Source organism: Trachurus trachurus (assembly GCF_905171665.1).
Source record: "Trachurus trachurus genome assembly, chromosome: 9".
In the NCBI taxonomy this organism is placed as follows: Eukaryota; Metazoa; Chordata; class Actinopteri; order Carangiformes; family Carangidae; genus Trachurus; species Trachurus trachurus.
In genome coordinates, this window is record NC_139895.1 from 16,854,475 (window position 1) to 16,872,368 (window position 17,894).

General features: G+C 38.5%; 2 protein-coding genes across 2 annotated transcripts in view; both read left to right on the plus strand.

Annotated features, from left to right (window-relative positions):
• The first annotated feature begins 1,187 nt into the window (after positions 1-1,187).
• On the plus strand, positions 1,188-11,525 carry ap3s1 (adaptor related protein complex 3 subunit sigma 1). Its single transcript, XM_083979893.1, has 6 exons — positions 1,188-1,491; positions 4,678-4,769; positions 5,543-5,654; positions 5,739-5,810; positions 6,263-6,370; positions 10,698-11,525. The coding sequence occupies exons 1-6, from the start codon at positions 1,423-1,425 to the stop codon at positions 10,824-10,826; spliced, it is 582 nt and encodes a 193-aa protein (XP_083836019.1). The 5' UTR covers positions 1,188-1,422; the 3' UTR covers positions 10,827-11,525.
• Positions 11,526-14,165: 2,640 nt separating this feature from the next.
• The window catches only part of commd10 (COMM domain containing 10), a 59,106-nt gene continuing 55,377 nt past the window's right edge, over positions 14,166-17,894 (plus strand). Inside the window, exons 1-3 of the mRNA XM_083978873.1 lie at positions 14,166-14,311; positions 15,754-15,844; positions 17,377-17,487. Coding sequence (XP_083834999.1) covers positions 14,283-14,311; positions 15,754-15,844; positions 17,377-17,487 — 231 coding nt within the window. The 5' untranslated portion in view covers positions 14,166-14,282. The remainder of the gene's footprint in view (positions 14,312-15,753; positions 15,845-17,376; positions 17,488-17,894) is intronic.

Genomic DNA, 17,894 nt, shown 5'->3' on the forward strand with positions numbered 1-17,894 from the left:
TCCCAGGTCATGTGACCTGTTGGCTCAAAATCAACACAGGATGGTAGAGCTAAGCCTCCTCTATGACACACACCTGTTTTTATTGTATTTAAACACATTTAATATTTTATATGAATTTTTAATGTATTTTATACTGTAAATATGAGCATACAGCTCAATAACTCCTAGGTCATGTGACCTGTTGGCTCAAAATCAACACAGGATGGTAGGGCTAAGCCTCCTCTATGAGACACACCTGTTTTTATTGTATTTAAACACATTTAATATTTTATTTGAATATTTTATATATTTTATACAGTAAATATGAGCATTATAGCTCAATAACTCCTAGGTCATGTGACCTGTTGACTCAGAATCAACACAGGATGGTAGGGCTAAGCCTCCTCTATGAGACACACCTGTTTTTATTGTATTTAAACACATTTAATATTTTATATAAATTTTTTATGTATTTTATACTGTAAATATGAGCATTAGAGCTCAATAACTCTCAGGTCATGTAACCTGTTGGCTCAAAATCAACACAGGATGGTAGGGCTAAGCCTCCTCTATGACACACACCTGTTTTTATTGCATTTAAACACATTAAATATTTTATATGAATTTTTAATGTGTTTTATACTGTAAATATGAGCATTATAGCTCAATAACTCCTAGGTCATGTGACCTGTTGGCTCAAAATCGACACAGGGTGGTAGAGCTAAGCCTCCTCTATGAGACACACCTGTTTTTATTGCATTTGAACACATCTAATATTTTATATGGATTTTTAATATATTGAGAAGCGAGTGAGTGAGCGAATGTCTGTCAAATATCCAACTTCAAACTAACTTCACTGCAGTTATAGCACAGACAACGTAAATATCAGACTGTTCTTTCTTTCTTTCTTTCTTTCTCACTCAGCTAGCTACTGTCTTTCTTCCTAGACCAACCCCTTTACCAAATTCATTATTTTCCCCTGTAGACTTTTTAAGATAAAAACATGAGGAAAAAAAAACACGTATATGGATAAAAAGAGAAAGTCGGACATTTTTACCACTGCGCATTGATGACCCGAGTAGCTAGGTCTATATTAGGCTACTCGCCGAAATAGCAATAAATGATCCCGCTGTTCACCTGTGAGTGTTTTTCAGTCGTCCGGAACGGGAGATGTTTGAACCACCGCGGCTCCTGTAGCTGGGGGAAGGAGGAGGAGGAGGAGGAAGAGGAGGAAGAGGAGCATGACTGGTCCTTTGACGTGGAATATTTCCGTAAAGAGACGATGAAGGAGTAGCAGCAGCAGCAGCAGCGAGTAGCTCGAAGCTATCCCGTATTAACCTTAAATCGAGACGGGATTTAGCCGTGAATCCCACTCAGATCTGGGTTCACGGGTAGTTGACAGACAACAGTCTCCCCCCCGCCTCCCTCCGCTCCGCTACAATCATGATAAAAGCCATTTTAATATTCAACAATCATGGGAAACCAAGGCTTTCTAAATTCTACGAGCATTATGTGAGTAACATGAGACATTTATTTTTCTTTATTCCATATTTTGTTTCATTTATTGCAGGTTTGTGTGTGTGGTGTGGTGTTCAGGCCAAGATGGGAGGAGAAGGAAAAAAAAAAAAGTAAAACCTCATGGTGTGGCTGTTCAGATACATGTATGTTTTCTCATGCAGACATTTAATATGATGTTGTTGCAGACAGTTTGAATGAAAAGGTGTGTATGCTCTGTGTGTGTAAGTGTAGCCTACATCACGGTGTCTCCCACTGAGTCTGGTGTATTAGATGTCAGTGTGCACGATGCTGTCCTTTGAAACATGAATAATTAAAACATGTGCGAGGCAAAGCGAGGCTATCAGCTTTCCCCCCGCCGAGTCAGTCTGTGTTATAGAAGAGGACTGGTCCCAGGTCAGAGCATCAACCCCCATTATTACTTCTGAGTCCAGCTGTGGCCCAGCTGTGGCCCACGAGAACAGTGAAGTGAGTTCACTCGTCTTGTTTGTGTCACATGACTTCAGTAACGGCCTTGTGATTGACTCGTGCTCACTCTCAACCTTTCACCACTATTCATTCAATCACAACCCACAAGTAAAAAACCCATAAGGAGTGAGTTGTAGGTACAAAAAACACATGTGTTATGTTATGTAATGTCCTGTCCTGTCCTGTGTTGTGTTGTGTCGGCCTCTTCTTCTCTTAATTGGATTTATATCTCCAGCTTTTCCAACATTGGTACTACAATAGCAAGGTGGCGTCAATAGTGTCCTCCTAACCCAAGCAGAGCCAAGCAGCTACATTAATTCTCTTGCCAGTGCTAGATTAGATTAGCAGATTAACTGATTAGTTGATTGACAGGAAATTAATTGGCAACTGTTTGGATAATACTACTTTCACCACAGAGCTTCTCAGATGTTCTGGAGATAAACAGGAAATCAGCATTTTTTTTTATTTGTAATTTTTCTGCATAACAATTACTTTCAAAGATAAATTTTTGGACCAAAATCACAGATCGTGTTATCTCTGTTCTGCTATTCGGTGAATTGACTAGTTGTTGCAGTTGTATTATTATCATATAGGACAAGGAAAAGCTGCAAATCCTCACGTATCCGGAGCAGGAGCTGGCAGAGCTGGGGCACTTTAGTCTGGTAAATCACGCAAGCAATTAATCAATAGTCAGCATAGATGCTGATCATTTTCTAGTCAGATCAAGTAAATCAATTTTCAATTAATCCACTCAGCTCTAGATTTCTGGCTGCTGAGCAGATAAAACAAAACTTCACGAAGATGTAAGTTGGGACATTTTGCTTAAAAAACAAATCTTCTGACATTTTGCAGATGAAATGGTTATTGATGACTCATGAAAATAATTGGAAGTTTGATTAACAATAAAGAAAGTTAATTGAATTCTCTGCACTTCAAAATAAATCATTTTTAGAGAAAAATACATCTGTGGTTACTCTGCTTCATCTGATTGTATCTGGTTTATATCATTGTACACTGAGGATATTTGGCCAGACACTACAAGTCATTTGTTGGGTTTGTTTTTATCTGTCCCCTGACATTTCCAATATCCATTATCCAAGAGAAGAATCAGTAGATTTATCAATAATGAAAATAAACCTTACTTGCAGCTTCAGTGAACACTGTTGCTCCATATCTTAAGATGAGATGCACATGGGTGTATTTGTATTTCAGGAGGATGGATTGAAATTGATTGGATTATCAGAAGGCTGTGGAGACGGTGACACCATCTGTTATATCAACATCTGAGGCGTTGGTTTAACTGGCTGCCTGGATGTAACATTCACACATATTCCTCGCTGTTAACACAGTTTGAAGAAGCATTTGGTTTTTTTTAAGTTTGCTCACTGCCACGTCTGGGCTTCGGTTCGGCTGCTAACATGGTGTGTGTGTGTGTGTGTGTGTTGTGAGTCTGTTTGAGGGACTGTGTGTTGTGCTGAGAGGGAGAGTGGCAGAGCTGAGACATGAAGCCAAAGCATCTGTCCAATCTAGGTGTGACATGTCGGGGATAGGGGAGTGAAATATGGACAAACACACACACGCACACTCACAATCTCACGTACACACACACACACACACACACACCACATAAATTCATGTACCATCAGCGGGCCCTCTGCCAGCCTCTGTGAGAAGCCTTGGATAGAGAACAGCTGTGAGCTTGTGGCCTGTATTTGTGTGTGAGTTTCTGGTTATGCAGCTTTACAGCAACAATGGTTCATTGTATTAAAATAAATCTTACATGAATGGTAAGTGAGCTGTAAATCTCTGCGCTGTGAAATCACAGAACTGAAAAGCAGCTTTGAATATCTGGGAACACTTAGTTTGCTTTAACCTCCCTAAATCCCATAAATTAAACACTTAACACTGTCCTTACATCACTTACATTATACAGTAGTGTGTTCAAAAGCATTTACATGATTATATTTCTGGTATTATTACTATTACTATTACCTTTTATTGGGAAGTTAGAGGGGAGTTGGTTTGTAACGATGGTCCTTGGTCAAAATTAAACTTTTAGAGGAAAGTTGTGTCCATTAAAATCCACAACATTCATAAATATCTTAATGGCAAGTTTAAAAGATACTGCTGTTTTTCACAGTCTTCTCTGACTGTATCGTGAAACTGTTGAGTACCATAACCCTGCTGGTCTCATGCTACATGTCACATGACTGGTTCAGCCTTGCAGCCAGCTGCATGTTGGACGCCCTCGTCTCTCCTTGTGCTCACTGACCTGTCATGGGCCTAAAGAGGACATTTAGCACTCTATGGTGAAGCAGCCTCAGTGTTAAAGGTGCAAACCACAAGATATTTTAGACATGATTTGGATTGTTGAGGTCTTTGGATATTTAATACTGTAAACAGAATCTCATCCAGTAGCAAATAATAAGATAAGCCTACCTTGATTCAGCTTGTACAATGAAATCATTGCTTCCGTTGCCTGTGGGCACTAGTGTGTGTTTAAATGTGACTAAGAAAATAATAAGTCCTGTTTGTTTTTTTCAACTCAGAGCCAGTGGATGTGTTGAAGAAAGGAGGGGAACCATTATTTTACCTGCTGGTCTTCTGGCTAGTAGTAATGAAATGGCTGACTGAATGCTATTAAGTGCACAAACAAGGCATTATTTACCATCTCCTGTTTGTTTAACAGCCTCCGTTTTCTCATTCATCCTGCAGAATGAAGACACAGAGCAACAGATCATCAGGGAAACCTTCCACTTGGTCTCAAAACGAGATGAGAACGTCTGTAATTTCCTAGAAGGTGGAATGTAAGTGACGTGTGGTCCGGGTGCATCAGCAAGTGACTGTGTCCAGATCCTTAGGAACTGGGTTTAAATTATTTACCCTGTGGATGTAAATAATTTACCGTGATGCAACATCACAGGAATTTATTTCACAGTGTAAAGGGAAGCTTAGGGGCCTTAGTGAATGGCAGTTGATAGGGACATTGTTTATTTGAGGGTCATTCATCATTAATGAATGAGGAACAAGGTGTTGTTTTACTCTGGGCAACCTCCAGTGTGTGTGCTCTCTGTTACCTCTTAATTGTGTGGCTCCAAAGCCAAAAACTCAGTAGTGTCACAACAACCAAATATTTAACACTATGTGCAATCACTTTCAAGTGATTTCAAGTGATTGCACATGAGCAGGGGAAGTTACAAAAACAAAAACACTCACTGATGTCTTACCTAAGCCCAACTGGTTAATCATTTGGTTACTAGGTTAAATGTCTACCTTCCATATCTTATCATGTTGGTACATCTTCAGTCCTATCTTAACACATGTTGACTTGAGACTGAAAACATACTTTTATTTTTCTCCTAATCACTCAGTGTTTGGGTAAACATGTCATGACATGTTTACGACATGCTAATTGCATCAGGTCGGACCGTGTGTTCATGAACTCCAGATGAACTCGAGGCCTTTTTGTGTCTATTTCCAACATGTTCAGTGGTCTTTCAGGCAAATGGAAACATTAACGAGATGTTGTTGACATGTGTTTTCACTGTGATATCTTCTTGTCTCTCCCACCCGGTATCAGGTTGATCGGAGGATCGGACTACAAGCTGATCTACAGACACTATGCCACACTCTACTTTGTGTTTTGTGTGGACTCTTCAGAGAGTGAACTAGGAATTTTAGACTTAATCCAGGTAATAGACAACAAATATTTGTGATTATCACCGTCAGTCAGTCTGAATTCTCCTTTACGAAATTCCTACTCTTTCTGTTCACAGGTATTTGTGGAAACGCTGGACAAATGCTTTGAGAACGTCTGTGAGCTTGACTTAATTTTCCATGTAGACAAGGTAGGAAATACCTTAGAGTCAGTTTGCCTCCCAGCGATTCAAACTCTAATCCATCTTGAATTTTTGATGTTATATGACCTTTTTTTGGGCAACTTCTTAAAGCAACTTAAATAAGCGCTGCAGCCAAGAGCAGAAATGAGTCAATTAATCTGTTTGTAAACCCACAAAAAGTGAATCTGCAACTATTTTGATGAAATTTTACTTCTTTTATGTCATCGATTCATAGTTTCCGAATTTTGATTTCAGATGGTTTTAAAACTCTTCCTGCAGGCACCAATAAATAGAGGATGGGATGTTAGCAGATACCTAATGATAACCTAGTAACAGAATATGATATGTCCTTATATCTGCTAAATTATAGTGTTATATCTATGAAATGTTTGTATCCTCAAGACATATACTTTTCAGTGACATTAAAGTGCCACCTTCATATCTCATTTTTTCCCATGCAGGTCCACAACATCCTGGCAGAGATGGTGATGGGCGGGATGGTCCTGGAGACCAACATGAACGAAATCATCACGCAGGTGGATGCTCAGAACAAGATGGAGAAGTCTGAGGTAAGCATGACCCCACCCATTCGCTTGTATGTATGACTTGATCCTACCTCCATACCCTCTGAGGTATCGTATACAGTATGCAGGCATGTGTGTATGCTGCACCCTGCATGCCACTCTCCGGTGACCTTGTGGATGCTCCCTACCTACTCTTGAGTGTTTGTGCTCTTTCTTTCGGCCTCTCTTCTTGCCGCTGCACTGCTCTCAATGCAGATCCACACTCGACATAATTCTCTCAGTATAAAAGACAGTGTCACGGTCATCACTTTTGCCATTACTATGCAGTCTTAACTGTACCATCGTCCAATGCATCTCCAGAATCTGACCATTGATCACGTCCACAGAAATTGAACAGTGGTGAAAGTAGTCCAGTTTTTTCACGTGCTTGTTATTGTAGAGGACAATGTGAATCTTATGCGCTGTCCATGTTGAAGTATTTGCTTTCCAAATGTGTCTTGTAGCATCTATAAGCCAGTGTCCTTGCTTTGGATATTTATTCTATGCAAGGACATTGCTTTGCTTTCCATACAGCTTCTGCTAGCAGATAAACATCCATTTACTCATTGGAAAGTTTTAATCATACAAGACAGCCAGAGACAATTTCATGAAATCATTTCTATTTTGGTTTGTAGCCCCTGTAGTCCAAAAAAATAGAAAAGACATAACTGCACTAATGATTTGGTTTTGTTTTACTTACAATGCACTGCAATGATGTCCTAACACTAAGGCAATGTTTTTTTGGAGGAAGTCCTTTTTTTTTTTTTTTTTTTACTTTTGCAATGAGAAACACTAACAGAAAGTCACAATGTTGTACAAATCTGTTGTGTTTTGTTGCTTACATGACAAAGTGAAGGTTTTTGTTTTTTAACTGACATCATTTGTGTGGTCTAATAATTGACTTTGAAAAGTTTTAGTGTTAAAGTAATTCTTTTCCCTAAAGCTGCATTGTGTGCTTGTAACCAGACAGAATCTTCTTTTTCGATTGATATTCTGTAAGCAGACTCTTTTTACTGTTCTACAATCATCAGAGCTGCTCTGTCTCTTCCCTCTTGGACCTACCCTAGACCGCAGTGTGTGTTTTTTCACACTGATGCTAATTCAAAACGACACTGTCCATTCATAGGGCAGTGTCTGCGGAAACAAGGAATGGGCTGTTCTTCGTCCAAACTGGCACAGACTGATTAGGTGGCATCAATGTTTTTCCATCAAACTGATCCCTCTCGATTCATATCTGTATTCACTGCAGAAAAAGAAAAAAACAAATCAAAAGATTGGTTTTGTTGTTGTTGGTGATGTGGTCTATGATAGGTCCTATCACTTTTTTTCTGTGGAGATAAACTGTAATTACTTTAATCTGCTTTAACATTCCTCATTCCTCTTTTTCCTGACCCTGTCTAGTTCTTTCCATTCTTCTCTCTCTTTACAGACGTTTATCTTTCAGTCTACCAGGCAGGACAGGTAGACACAGGTACTGCTAAATTTACAACCAAGTACTGTAACCTTAACTGAAAAGTTTACTCCCCCTCAGTCTCTCCATACGGCCCTCCATGTTATAGCAAACTGACGTCACTAACATATTCAAGGAATCTTTCATGGCAGACCCAAAAATGTTGCCGTCCCTCTCCTTCACTAGTTGCACAATACAGTCACTTTGGTGTAGATGGTCGCTGAATCGCTCATCTTTGCATCAAGACAGAAAGAAACAGCTAGCCCTGCTTTGTTGACTATTAAGAAAATGCACCAATCGGCACCTCTAAAGCTTTGTAATGAACAGGATTTATCTCCATTTGTTTAACTTGAAAGCTGAGGTGTAACAACAACAGTGTTTCATAGTCTGTTATTCATCTTCTATATACCTTTGCCAGTTGAGATTTAAGATATAGTTTGGAAGATAACCTGACTGAACATGATAAAAGGCTTTTTTTTTTACTTGTCTACCTTTGTCTTTTGCTAAGCTAAGCTAAGTGGCTGCTGCATGATATTCACATAAACATGAGAGACAGTAGAGCTGATCTTCCTTTCTAACCCTCTATTAAAAAGCAAATGTTCTCCAAATGTCAAACCTTTCCCTTTAGATCAGTTCCTCTAAAGCACATTAGTAGTTTGATGTAAACCGGTCATGAAAACTTTATCCCATGGTTCTTTTAGATAGGTTACTGCTCGAGCTTTAAAAGACTCTCTGACTTCTGACGAATCAAACCACTGTTGTGTGTTACTTTTTCTGTACTTATTAGTAACCCGGTATTTCATTAAAAACCCCACTAGAATGGACTTTGCCCTACAACGGAAGAAAGGGGTAACTCCTCAGAGTGCAGTTCTGAGAAAAATTAGTTTAAAGTATTTTTGTTGTCCAGTCAACTGTATTGAACTTAGGATTCTGAAAATTGGTCAAATCCTTGCTTTTGCGAGTAGTATTCTAGCTGTGTAAAAATATTTAACTCAAACTTAACATTTTACCCTTATTTCAGAGTTACCTCTGTCTGTCTGTGCATTGAGGCAAAATATAAGCTGGCCATACAATGCAAGAAAGGGGTAACTCCCATTGGTTCTAAAATGGTAGTAGCCTGTTGTACAGTAGGGCCTGTTGAACATTCTATACACAGGAAGAAAAGGGTAACTCATGTTACTGTGTTCTCTTGTTGTTTCACTGCAGTTTTGGGTAGTTCTATACACAGAGAGAAAGGGGTAACTCTAGTTACTGTGTTCTCTTGTTGTTTCACCACAGTTTTTGGGAGTTACTGTGAAAACCACCCACAAATATATCCCAAATAAGATAAAGTTGAGTCAAGATATTTATCCACATGATGTAGCAGACCTTTAATGTCCCAAAAATGACAAAATCTCATTTTTGACAAAAAATGAGTTACCCCTTTCTTGCGTTGTAGGGCAGTACAGTAGGTCTCCAGGCGACTCTGCAGGCAAAAACAATCCTACATCCTGACTCCTGTAGACTTGAGTCCATGCGCTGGATCAGCAGTCCTCTCCATTAACACCACGGTCATCTTTCCATCCAACACGAGTCTCCTTCATTCTTGGCAGAGGGAGCCAAACCCGTTAGACAAATGGTCCATTGAAATAACCTTGTGAAATTAAATGGAGTGAATAAATCTAAGTTCCAGACATAGTTTGTGTGCATCACATCACGAGGGTGTTCATCCGAATTTGTTCCTTGGAGAGGCAGTGGACATTATAGTTGCTGTATTTGAAGCCTTTTGGTCATTTTTGGGTCTGTCTCCTAAAGATTCAATTGGAGGATCTCTAACAGCAGTGATTCTCAAATGTCTGCTCTCACCTGAGATGAAAAAATTATATCTTTCCCTTTATAAATGTATATTATTTTACTGCTACAAAAGGCTAAACTACCTTCACTTCTTCCTTTAAAAAAAAAAAAAAACGCCAAGTTGTTCTTACACAGCTTCACATTGAGATTCATTGCGTTAGAGTGAGGTGCCTCCTCTGTCCCTTAGAATAGATCTCCCATTGTAGCTTAGCACTACTAGGCTTACAACCTCCTCATATCATTTCTAGGCAACACTTTAGACACGTAAATGGCACAATATTCTTGTTCTTCTACTCATAGATATGTATCTAGATAGAAAAGTGTTAGCTGTTGTCACGTGTAGTCTTTTCCAGAAGTAACCCAACCCACTAGAGGTACAGTATCACCTGTATATTTATGGCTTAAGAGTATATTATGTTGACATGTTTTATTTATTCTTTATTTTTTAAATTTGACGCACACATCCTATACATTACTATCTATCCAAACGTCATTTCCGCCTTCATATAAAAATCCATTTTTTTCTGCTTTATCAATTCTCTCCTTGCATTTTTACCCTTATCGGTCCTCAAGAGTCCGGTGGGTTCACTTTTCCAAGCAATGCTGCCTTTTGTCCATTCGATGATTGTTCAGTACTGCGTGTTCAGTACATCAAAACTAGTGAATGGTCAAGAACAGTGTGTCCTCACAGTTGATTCATAATTGGCTCTGGTTGTGATGTAAGTCATTATAGAACCAAGTAATGCATGTGCGTATGAAGCTATGAAGGCATCTGAATGTACATTTGCACATGATGTCTGTCCGAGTAGCTGTCAGTCCTTTTGCATTTTGTCAGCAGTTGACTGTTGTTTGTCTAGTACTTTGTTTTAGCATTGTGTGTGTGTGCGCGCGTGTGTGTGTGTGTCCAACGTTCGCTGTTAAATGTGTTGTTGTGCATAGCATGTTATTTTGATTTACTGATTTGTATCTTATCAACCCTCCTTGTGTGTGTTTTGTATGCGCGTGTGTATGCGTGTGTGTGTGTGTGTGTGTGTGTGTGTGTGTGTACAGGCCGGTATTGCAGGAGCGCCAGCTCGTGCCGTATCAGCTGTAAAGAACATGAACCTCCCGGAAATGCCCAGAAACATCAACATTGGTGACATCAGCATAAAAGTGCCAAATTTACCCTCCTTCAAATAATGGCAGCGAGATCCTGAGCCTACAGATGTCAGCCAGTGTTTACCATGATGCAATCTGTTTACCAAAACCTCAAATTACTAACTTTTCTCAAAACTATACATCTTGAAGGTACTGTGTGGTTTGACACTCCTTGTTCTGGTGTTATCACTTTTGTTTTTCCTGTTAAAGAAAAGAATGTTTTACATGTTTTTTTTTCTGTTGGAAGGAAAAAATGAAATATTTATTTATCAGTGGTACATTCCTTCTGCCTCGCTGGAGGTTGGCCCTTGATGTTCAGCTGCTACAGTGCAGATCTGTGTCAGTTTGCAACTGAAATTATTTCACTTCCTCAAGTGTTTACGTTAAAGAGTGGCATGTTTAGAAATTTTATGGGAAGTCGTATTGGTTTGGTTTTTCCAGACTAGAAATCGATCAGTGGAGGGAAGTAAATGAAAACATTTCAAATTGGAGTAGGTCTGCTACGGTATTGGAAGTCATATGTTATAGCTTGTTTGTAAAATCAGTGCAAACAATACAGAATATTATATTGCTGTGTGACAGAAATATGGATATATATATATGCTGAAATTACTTTTTTTTCTTATTTGTATGCAGAATATTTTTAAATGATTTATCATGTCTTATCAAATAATTCCCTTGATTTTAATCTGTGCATGTTTTTTTCTCTTCTTTTTCAACATAATAAACTGTTAAAACTCAGGCTTTGCCTTGTTTCATTATTACGGTAATCTCCTCATTAATTTTTTCCCACTCAGTTGTCAACCTGTCTGGATCTACGTATCTTGCTCTCAGAGGTTCAATTTTATATTGTTATTAAATGAAATTGTGACACTTACGTACATGACATGCCAGCTGAAAAGTAGTCAGGTGACAGCATAATTATTCTAAAATGTCTGCAGTAATCACAAAATATCACAGAAAATGTCAGTAATACCGAGGTTAAATACAATGTCTCAAGTAAAATTAGCAGCTAACTTTGGCTGTCACAATGCTTATATTTAGATAAAACATGTCAGTTATGGGTATACTGTAGCTCGTATAGTTGGAGCAGGCGCCACATGTATAGGGCAGAGGCTGTGGTCCTCACTGTAGCTGCCCTGGTTCGATTCCCCCCATGGCCCTTTGCTGCGTGTCATTCCCCCTCTCTGTGTCTCCCCATTTCGGGAGAAAAAGGAAAAAGTGACAGTAAAATTTGCTGCTAATGCTGGCCATCACACAATATTGAACAGTGATGGTTACTTTATCTGTCAGCAAATCTGTGAGTGCAACTTCAACTCCTGCTTTTCAGAAATTCATAGGCCTTCACTAAGCTTTGGACAAAAGGCTCGTTGCATGAACTGTTGATTGATTTGTTATAAAACATGATGCATATCTGCACCATAGTTAAAAACGGTTGGGATGACACAATAAAGCCACAAGGTTTATTTCCATTTTGGTCCCTAAATAAAACATCAAACATCCTGAAGATCAGTTCATGAAGAGTATAATAAATACATTATTGTGTCTGAGACATTTTTTCAGTCCCTTTTTAAATCTTTCTATAACAGACTTAGCCTAAGTGTTCTGGGTAAGCGATGGTTTCAATATACAAAAAAACTTTACCCACATAATACCAAACATTTGGGGGGCATAAAGTCTGTCAAACTGCCCCTATTAAAGTACATATGGTATGGACCTTAGTTACCCGATTAAAAATAATGTATGAAGTAGTTGGGAACAATTCCAAGAACGATCCTGTGGACATTACACAGTTGTAACTGAGAGACTCGATCTTGTACTTTAACCATCCAATCCTATCAAAATGGGTAGAGGTGAGTTCTCATGGGGAGATTCAAAATGATTCTTACCGCCTTATTTTGTGAGGTTTGACGTCTACGTTTCAGGTTCATCGTGAGACCATGATCCACAGGCATAATAAAGTTATGGCTGGATTACAGCACCTGCCAGAGTCGGCACTGTTTTTGATGGTGTTAATGATCAGATTTTACAATTACACAAGTATTGCTCTGCTACATAAAACCAAAGAGTTGTTAGATGAGAAAGGATTGTATACTGTTCTATGATTGTTCCACATCTGACCTGTATTGAAATATGGGGAAATGCCTGCAAATCATTTACACATTCAGTTTTCATTTTACAAAAAAGAGCCATAAGGATCGTTAGTAGGGAGCATTATAAAGAACACACAAATCCAATATCCCTTCAGTTACATTTGATGAAATTTCAGGATCTGGTTGACTACAGTATACTCCAAATAATTTTTAAGGCTCACAAAAAAATATTGCCAACTAACATCCAGTATCCAGCATATAAGTTTGCTTCTTTCTGCCCCTTTCATTCAAGAGTTACAGTAGCCTATTGTCATTTTTTTTATGAGTTTTATTTTTGTTTTTATGCTTGATAAATGAATGAAATAAATAAACTAAACTAAACTAAACTAAACTAAACAAAGATAACTTTGACCCCTTCCAACCTCTGAATTTAATGAGGCTAGCATTTCATAGTAGAACATGTGCTGCATGAGTTTTAAATTGTTGCATTGTGTGCAGGGGCCAGGGGTGTAATTAAGAAGTAGCCTATAAAAAAATACAAATATAAAATCAATGTTATGTGGGTAGAATTTGTGAGGTATGTCTTTTAAAAAAAATCATATTTTACAGCCACAAACCGATATAAAACTAGGCTACTTCAGGTGCTGTAGGCTACATCATGCATTATGGTGAAATGAGCTCTTAGCTGTCAATCCTGCAGTAGTCCCTGTGTCCATGAAGACAAAGGCTCCATTTTCATTGAACCTGTTTTATTGCATGTTACAGTAGGCTGTATGAGTTTTTTTCTGTTTCTCAGCCTTTCAGTGATGTAAATGGGGACATATATTATGTTACATAGCTAGCATAACCAAAACCAAGTTCAATCAACACAACATTAGCCTATAACATTCACCAACGTTGGAATATATTATTGCTGGGCAGCTGTTAGACTACACCGCATTAGTTTCAGCGAAATGTTCCTGATAAACTGCCAGATGTGAAAATCCTGACTTCACAACAGTATGGATGTTTCTTCTTTTACGCGTATGTTGCAGGGTTTGTCCAAAACCCATTCCGTAGTTGTCAGTGTAGTTGACGCTTTCAGAGGGTCATTCTGCGTACTTTTTACGCAAACGCCATTTACGGATGTCCAACTTGTGCCCTCACATCAGTTTTTGAAGGGTAAAAATATCGATAATAGTAATAATTAAATTGCACGCATCTTATTTATTTTCACTTTTAGTAGTAGTCTCTTCCTCCACTTTATCTTGCGCTTTACTGCGCATTGTTGCGCAGCTTTGACTGTCACGTGAATCGTCTCGAGACAACAGGAAGAAGGAATAACAACAGTGTGATGATGCTGCTGCTGCTGCTCCTGACACTTTTCAACTCTTAATTTTTCATTTGGACACATCAACAGACAACAATGACTTCAATTATAAAAGAAACACAGAGGTGGGCTTCTTTATTTCATTCAGAGACAAAGGCTTCTTTCACGTCTTTTCACCGTTATGCTACCTGTAGCCTGAGCCAGAGACATGAAGGCAGTCTGAAAGTTATCGATACTGTGTGATTTGGTGCATAAATGGGCATTAACACATATTAGCGTGGGATTGACTTTGTTACTGCTGCCATCAGGCCAGCTGACAGTCTTGGCTGGGCCCGGGACAAGATAATGTTAGATGGCCCCCCCCCCCCCTCTCCATCTCGCCTCCTTTCCTCCGGCTCCTTTCCTTCCTCTCCTCCTTTCCACATAGGACTAATTTGACAATAATAATGAAAAAAAAGTCCACAAAAAAAAAGTCCACAATTTAATGAGGGCCCAGTTGTGGGCCCCCCCTCTTTCCTGGGCCCGGGACAGCAGACCCGTTTGTCCCCCCCTATCGGCGGGCCTGGCTGCCATTATCAAGCAGATAATTATCATGTTTTCTTTTCTTTCCTTGCTTTTTCCGGAGGAAACACACACACAGCTTTTCTCCGATGTGTTCTTCAGTAACAGACATAACTCTGCTTGGTGGTAGCCTGCATTGGGATGGACAGGAGGAAAGTAGCTACTGTGGTAGAGATGTGGGTAAATGGCAGCCCACTTAAGTATAGCCTAATCTTTCGTACAATGCACCCAACATTTCAGACGGAAATAAAATAAAATATTAAATGTTTAAATTTTGAGTTCAAAGATGACTGTGCTGATGTGCAGTGTAGAGCAATCAAACCACATGCCTTGTGACCGCATTAGAGTAAATGTTCAGCTTTTATCTTCGGCATCTTCTGCAATTAAAGGTCACAGTTCCTTTTAATGATCCAAGCTCTTAGTGTACAGAATGTCTAATTATTTTAGAGCTGTAATTAACAACTCTCTTTTCTTTTTTAAATTATTTTCATCATTCATTTTCCCTTGTTATTATCCCAATTAACTGATGAATTGTTTTGTCTTTCTAGTATCAGAATATACTGAAAATGTATTTTCCCAGAGATCAAGATACCTTAAGACTGTTTTACAACATCATTAATCAATGATCAACATTTTAGGATGCAAAGTCAACACTGTAACAACAACAAAAAATATCATACAGTCTCAAAAGATAAACCAATCGTTTGTAAGATGCTCAAACTGGACCTAAAACCACAGAACTTCAATAATGATAAATACATCAGTACAGAAATGTCTTCAGTTCTTGTTCTTCTTTGGGCAGCCTATTGCCATTTTAGAAAACACTACTGTGTGTTTGTGTCTTTGTTGTCAATGTATAGAGCTTTGTTATTCACTGACAAACCGAAGTATCTTACATGTATCACACACGTGTGGGCATGAACTGTGACTCTGTGTCTTACGTCAAACATCTTAGCACCATCTGCACCGCTGTCATTAACACTCACAACTCTCTCTCTCCAAACAGCATTAAAGAAGCAGTGACTTTCATCAACGCCATTGATGTGAACAAGTTCTCCAGGCTGATCTCTCGTATCATACAAAAGCTTCATCTGAAGGTACTGAGACTGCACAGTGTTATCTGTGTCAAAGACAAGAGGCTTTTGAGGCTTTTGCTGTAAAGCTGTAGTGCTAGAGAGAGCAGCGCATGCATAATGACATACGGGAGCATCAGTCAGACTGGGGTTTTTAATGAATGCACACACATGGCTGCTGCTGTTGATCATTCTGGGTTTTCACAAGTCTTAGCTGTCAAGAGGTGTCACTCATTAATTCCAAGAGCAATTTGTGTCTTCTTAAAATGGTTCACCCTGCTAAAAGAAAGTCGTACCCATCTGTTTAATGATAATGTATAAAATCTAACAGACATTTGGAAATGTTGTAGCTGGAAAATACAGGTGTACCTAACATTAATGATGATACAGGGGTTTAAAAAATAATTTGTTACGGTTTTTCAAAAAAAGCCTTAAGGTATTAGAAAATCTTAAATTTGATTTACAACTGTCTTAAATATTTTCTCTTGCCTGCTGTGGGCAGTCATGTTACTTACAGTATAAAATGTCTCTGTGGACTTCTGTCTTGTTAGATTTTATACTATAAACCTAAAATGTTGTTTCAGCAGTTAGTTGTGCTGCTGGAGGCTGTTCAAGCAGGGAGGTCATAATGGACTGGAATCTGTTTATGTAAAAAATTATGAATTATTTTTGAATTGACTTACATCATCCACATCCCTCTATTTGGATGCAGGTTTTGACTAATGTTATTAATTTAACCATTAACACTAAAACTGTGATATTATTGGTCATATTCTCCCTACTGCTTTTCCATCATACTGTCATAATTTGATTTGGGAATGAACTAGGCATTAAATTCTATGCAGCATTAAAAGGGTATTTAAATGTCTCAAGTTTAACTAGAGCCGCAACAATTAATCAAACAATAACCGATTATTAAATTAATCGTCAACTATTTTGATAATCGAATAATTGGTTTGGGTCGTTGTTTTAAGAAAAAAAGTCAAAATTCTCTGATTTCAGCTTCTTAAATGTGAATATTTCTTGTTCCTTTGTTACTTTATGACAATACATGAGTATCTCTTTGGTTTGTGGACAAAACAAGACATTTGAGGACGTCATCTTGTGGTTTGGGAAACACTGATTGACATTTTTCAACATTTTTTAACATTTTATTGACCAAACAACTAATCGATTAATTGTTTACATAATTGACAGATTAATCCATAATGAAAATAATCGTTAGTTATGCAGCTCTAAATTTAACTTCCCGTCCCATCCCATCCCCACAGAAACCTCAATACATTGACATGACTTACTGTTACTCTTACATCTACCGCCTTCGTCGTTGCTGTGACAGTTCCTGTGTTCCAGTGTTTGTTTTGTTTTTTTTTAATTTTGTGGAGGCTATGGCATTGCACATGGTTTAAATGATGTACAAAAAGCTTATTGTTTTCATTTCATACTAGTGTTGTTGAAAATGAATGGCGACCTGAGCTTAGCATTTTGATATTGTAATTGAATGATGGTTATTGGATCTTTTCACATCAACACAGTAAAGTTTGTTTTCTTCACAGAGTGAGCGAACTTTCAGCGAAGAAGAGGAGCAAAAACTTCAGGCTGCTCTCTCACTGGAAAAAAAAGCGCTCAGTCTGGTCCTGGAAACAGCTGCCTTCATACTGGAGCAGGTGAGGGGAAATCATCCAAAAATCCTTTATTACAATATTATTTCAGCCAAAGAGGTTATGTTTGCACCGGTGTCTGTTTAATTATCACTTGGATTATGCATGTATTAAACTGATTTGCACCAAACACAGTGGAGAGATGGTTCATTCGCCAGAGAAGAAGCCATTAAAATTTGGGGCAGATCCGAATAATTTACTAGGAATTTGAACTTTTTCCTTTGAAGTCTGGTGTATAATGTGTGACATTGGCCTTGGCGAAGGTCTGCACTGAGTGCCCTTCTACAGAAGTTACAGGGGCTTAAGTATCTGGTGTTTGTTTATATTGTGACTGAAATTCAAATTTTGTTGGAAGTTTTTTACGTTTTTTAGATATCAGCTTCACGGCCGTTTCGGCTAATGCTGCGTTCAAG